The sequence below is a fragment of the Nansenia antarctica genome (assembly GCF_963989245.1).
Source record: "Nansenia antarctica genome assembly, chromosome: 4".
Lineage (NCBI taxonomy): Eukaryota > Metazoa > Chordata > Actinopteri > Argentiniformes > Microstomatidae > Nansenia > Nansenia antarctica.
In genome coordinates this window covers 5992061-5997060 of record NC_137689.1, presented here as the reverse complement: position 1 = coordinate 5997060, position 5000 = coordinate 5992061, and the positions used below count along the sequence as shown (strand labels likewise).

The window sequence follows — 5000 nt, the reverse complement described above, 5'->3', positions numbered from 1 at the left end:
GTATATATTGTTGTTTTAATTGCATTAAATATTCATTGTTTCGGTTCAAATTTCACCAGCAAACATTCTTATAAATTGTTAAACTGGAACAATGCTAATGATGAAAAAGCCAGGACATCCATCCATCTTATTTACCTCCGTCCATCCTAACCCGAAACAAAAGCACTTCCAAAAAGCACGATCGCACAAATCAAAAACCCGAAAAAAGTAAAAAAGCTCAACATCTTAAAAACTCCCTTTACATGTATTTTTCCGTTTCAATTGAGGGCTGGTAATGTGAAAGGCCTGATGGCGATACTCTGAGGCCTTGCCAGCGCAGCACAGTGTGTACAGATGTCCCCACAGTGTTGTAGTAGCGTAGCATAGCGCTACTCCCCTCCCTTCCCTCCTCAGTCTGTTTACCACAGCTACACAACACACAGCTCTCACAGCCTCCTCACAGCCTCCTCTCTGTCTGTAGTGGTTTGTAAGAAGTGTGTGGGGCGGGGGCGGGGGGGGGGGGGGGGGGGGGCGGTGGAAAAAGTGAAAGAACTTAAAGAAAAGAAAAGAAAAGAGATAAACTGGGTGTTTATCAAGACAGTGTTTTCTGTAGCTCAGACTTGAAGGAGTGTGTGAGGGGGAGGGAGGGAGGGAGGGAGGGAGGGATGCTATACTCACATCAACATCGCTCTCCGCTATTTTGACGGGTCTCGCCGTTCTGTCTTTGAGCGTTTCTCGTCCAGTAACCTGAAATGCCCCACAGGCACACAAACACAACCTCATTTGTTTTTAATAAGTTGGCCAAAAAACCCCAAAACACTTCAAACACCCTCGAGGAGAACCCATCATTCAATAGACACAGTAGCATTGAACAAACAAACATTACAGCGATTATCAAGCAAACAAAATAAAAACAACACTACTTCGTGAACTGTGGATATCACATTACCCACAGGGCAGAAGTAAAGCTAAGCAGAAAGGATTACAAAGAAAACAAAAACAATGTTTGGACAAGCCAATGCAACACAACTGCTTGGAAAGAAAAGCTGTGCAAAGATATTTATGGTACAGGCATCAACAGCAGCATCTGTGTGTTTGGGAGAGGCCTGAATGAGAGAGGACCACAACGCTGCTGGCTCTTTAGCTGGCGGAGTGTCAGTGTCCTCAATGACTGTGTCCTCCATATGAACCCATATGGCACCTACCTCCGATACTTTCTGTTGCAGGGATAAATCGAGCCTGGCTGAAGAAATCATGTTTTGCTAACAGTGAGCTGGCCCATTTTTTTGTAAGGATATAAGATAGGCCCCTACTGCATTCGATGAATTACATACCTAAACAGAGCTAATGATTGTGTTGCTCTTTTGTAAAGTGTTATAAAGACATGAATGTGGAGATAATAAAAAGAAGAAGAAGAAGAAGAAGAAGAAGAAGAACAAGGAGAAGGAGAAGGAGAAGGAGAAGGAGAAGGAGAAGAAGAAGAAGAAGGAGAAGAAGAAGAAGAAGAAGAAGAAGAAGAAGAAGAAGGAGGAGGAGGAGGAGGAGGAGGAGGAGGAGGAGGAGGAGGAGGAGGAGGAGGAGGAGGAGGAGGAGGAGGAGAAGGAGGAGGAGGAGGAGGAGGAGGAGGAGGAGGAGAAGAAGAAGAAGAAGAAGAAGGAGAAGAAGAATACATAATACATAATCAAAGCACACATTACATAGTTGACCTTTAGACTCACTAATCGTGATACAAGTGTCATTTAATGATCAGCCAATCAGTACTGACATTACACAAAGGGTTAGTTTAGAGTGCTTACAAGCAAAACAAAAAGGGGGGGGGAAGGGGAGGCTGTGAAACTGCAAACCCAGGACTAAACCCAGCATGCACTGCACAGGAGCCCCCACCACAACACACAGCGTCACCAAGGGTTACCCAGGCCAGGCTACAGGTATGCAGCACGCCACCACGCCACACCACACTAACAGTACAGTACATCTCTCCTCGCTGCACAGCAGACATGGGCTGGCCAGGAATGCATGAAGACATTCTATTGTTAGGAGGAGGAGAAGAAGCAGTGGAATGGGTTCTGACTTTGTATGCGCCGCACACCATCCATCCTTACATTCCAACCGGCCCATAACCCCGGGGTGGCCTGGGGTTCTAACACATGACTGCGAACCATAAGGATCAACGGGTCAATACTTTTGATCTGTTTTAAAACAGAAGGGGAATAGAGAGGGTGTTATATAGAGAGAGAGGAGGTACTGTGTAGGTACACACGGATAAGCACCCCCCCTGCCCCCCCCCCCCCCCGCCCTCCTCCCCACTCCAATAAAACAGAAGTGTGAGTTAAGGTTTGTGGTGTGTTATACATACAAATCACAGCACACAGATCGAATGCTTTCGTAAAACTGATGTTGAACGGATAGATAGTCGATAATCTATGGATTATTCCAGCATAATGTGGACATACACATATACACATATATTCTGCTGAAGCTATAGCGTTAAGATTTAGCTATATGACGCAGCATAGCAACAACACACTGTAGGCTTTCTCTCAGCAGCATGGCCTGATGGGAAGTGGAGTTCACGTGACCGGTGTGACTTAACCTCAGTTCCCATCAGGGTGGGGGTGATATTTTGGCCCCACCTTGTCAGGGCGAGTGGGTACAACTCCCAATATTACGTTCCTATCGCCCCAATCGTTTAAGACAGTTAACGATACAGAAAACAATATAATCTCAAGTAATCGATAGCATAGCCAAAATTGTTGAATTTCATGTCTACGGTCATATTGTCATGTAGTAAATTTGCTCTGTTGAACTGACAGTTAGGACACCCAGGTGAAAGCAGAAATATTCTGGTCCCCATAAAGCGGATTAAAAACAACAAAAACAACAACAACAACTACAACAACAACAACAACAACAGTAGTTAAAACACATCAACTCTAGTTTAGTTTCCAACATAAAAAGACAGTAGACCTGTAGGGTGTAATGAAGAAAGCAGAGAGAGGTGGACAGACAGACAGACAGACAGACGGACGGACAGACAGACAGACAGACAGACAGACAGACGGACGGACAGACAGACAGGAGAAGGAAAGAGAGCCGGGAAAACAGCCGACAGAAGAAGATGGAGGAAGAGGAAGAAGAGAAGGTAAGTAAGAAGTGATATTCGCTCTCTTGAGGCCCCACCTTTAAATCTAGGTACTCCAGGTCCTTCTTCAGCTGCATGTAAGTATCATCAGCCTTTAGTGAGATGGGGGGGGGGGGGGCGGAGACACAAATCACAAGACTGAAAGAAGCTCCCAAAGGATGCTGGGAAAAACTAGAAGATTCCGGGGGCAGAACTCTAAATCTACTTCATTGTCATTGTAGATAGACTGCATCAACACGGTCGATTACTATCCGTGTGATAAAACGTGAGTAAATCAGGGAGATAGCATAGCATAGAGTACAGCACAGTGTTTTATCTGTACAGTATAGTATAGTGGATAGTGTACATAGCCTTTATTTATGTAAACCAGCTCCTTTCCCTTCTTGTTTTTTTCGTTTTTTTCTTTCCTAGCACCAGGGGAGCCCCCCCTCCCAAATGTCGTTGTTTGGTACCTGTACTATAGCAATGACAATAAAGACCATTCATTCAGATTGATTCGGTTCAGATCAGAATTGACTAAGATTCATTTTATGAGAGATAAAATGGGTATTTTCCGGGTAGAAAAGTTTAGATAAGAATAGCTTAATGTCTTTAAAAGAGTAGGGCAGCACACAGGACATCCAGTACGCAGACAAGACATAGTAAATACAGAATATCCACAATACATGTCTACATTGTGGTAATCCAAGGTTGCAACAGTTTCAAGCAACATGACATAAGGGCTATATACAGGTGAAAAACACAGACGGCACAATGCATAATCAGCTCACAACAACGTGCTGGGAATGAAGCTTCTGAGCAAATCATATGTTTTTGGGAAAAATGACAGAGAAAATAAAAGAATAAAACAAGGCTCTGTATCTATAGGCTCTGCAGAGGAGTTATAGATGCCGACCGTTCACACACAGACAGGCTGGGGTACGACTGTAGCAGCTGCAGTCTAAGCAGGGACAAATACTGTACTGTGGTCAGTCCATGCTTCGGTAAGTACAGCAGCAGCAAAACCACAACAGAACACAACAACGCGATCATACAATGGTGGACACGGTCGGGGGGGGGGGGGGGGTGGAGACTGGCAGAGGAACATAGAACTGGGGGTGGGGGGGGAAGGGGTTCAGGTGGTTCGGCCAGGGCGGAGGGGTTGGGGGGAGGGATGCAATGGCGTGTGAGGCCATGCGGGTGAGGGGGGGGATGACTGAGGGGGGGGGGAGAAGGGGTTCCAGGTGGTTCGGCCATGGCGGAGGGGTTTGGGGGGGCGGGGGGGATGCAATGGCCTGTGACTGTGAGGTGGAAATGACTGAGGGGGGGGGGGGGGGGGGGGAAATGCAATGGCGGGTGAGGCCATGCGAGTGAGGGGGGGATGACTGAGGGGGGGGGGGGGGACTGAGGGGGGGCAGGGGGGGTGGGGGGGGCCTGACCTGCAGGCTGAGGCCGGGGAGGCCGTTGTGCTGGTGCTGCAGGTGAGTGAGGGTGTGGCCCTGCACGTCGGCCATCTTGGCCTGGTGCCTCCTGAGCTGTATGAGGAGCAGGGTCAGCTCCTCTGGCTGGGGGGGGGGGGCAGGGGAGGGGGGGGGGCGGGGGAGAGAGAGAGAGAGACAGAGAGAGGAGAGAGACAGAGGGAGAGACAGAGCAAGAGAGAGAGAGATAGGAAGAGAGAGAGGAGACAGAGAGGGAGAGAGACAGAGAGAGAGAGGGAGAGACAGAGGGAGAGACAGAGCAAGAGAGAGAGAGATAGGAAGAGAGAGAGGAGACAGAGAGGGAGAGAGACAGAGAGAGAGAGGGAGAGAGAGAGAGAGAGAGACAGAGAGAGAGACAGAGAGAGAGAGAGAGACAGACAGAGAGAGAGACAGAGAGACAGAGGAAGAGACAGAGGGAGAGA

At 47.8% G+C, this 5000-nt stretch overlaps 1 protein-coding gene across 1 annotated transcript in view; it reads right to left on the bottom strand.

Moving 5' to 3' along the window:
* Nucleotides 1-5000, bottom strand: part of plekha7b (pleckstrin homology domain containing, family A member 7b) — a 106953-nt gene that overhangs the window by 11655 nt on the left and 90298 nt on the right. The window contains 3 exon segments of the mRNA XM_080529855.1: nt 658-726; nt 2139-2168; nt 3160-3213. Coding sequence (XP_080385981.1) covers nt 658-726; nt 2139-2168; nt 3160-3213 — 153 coding nt within the window.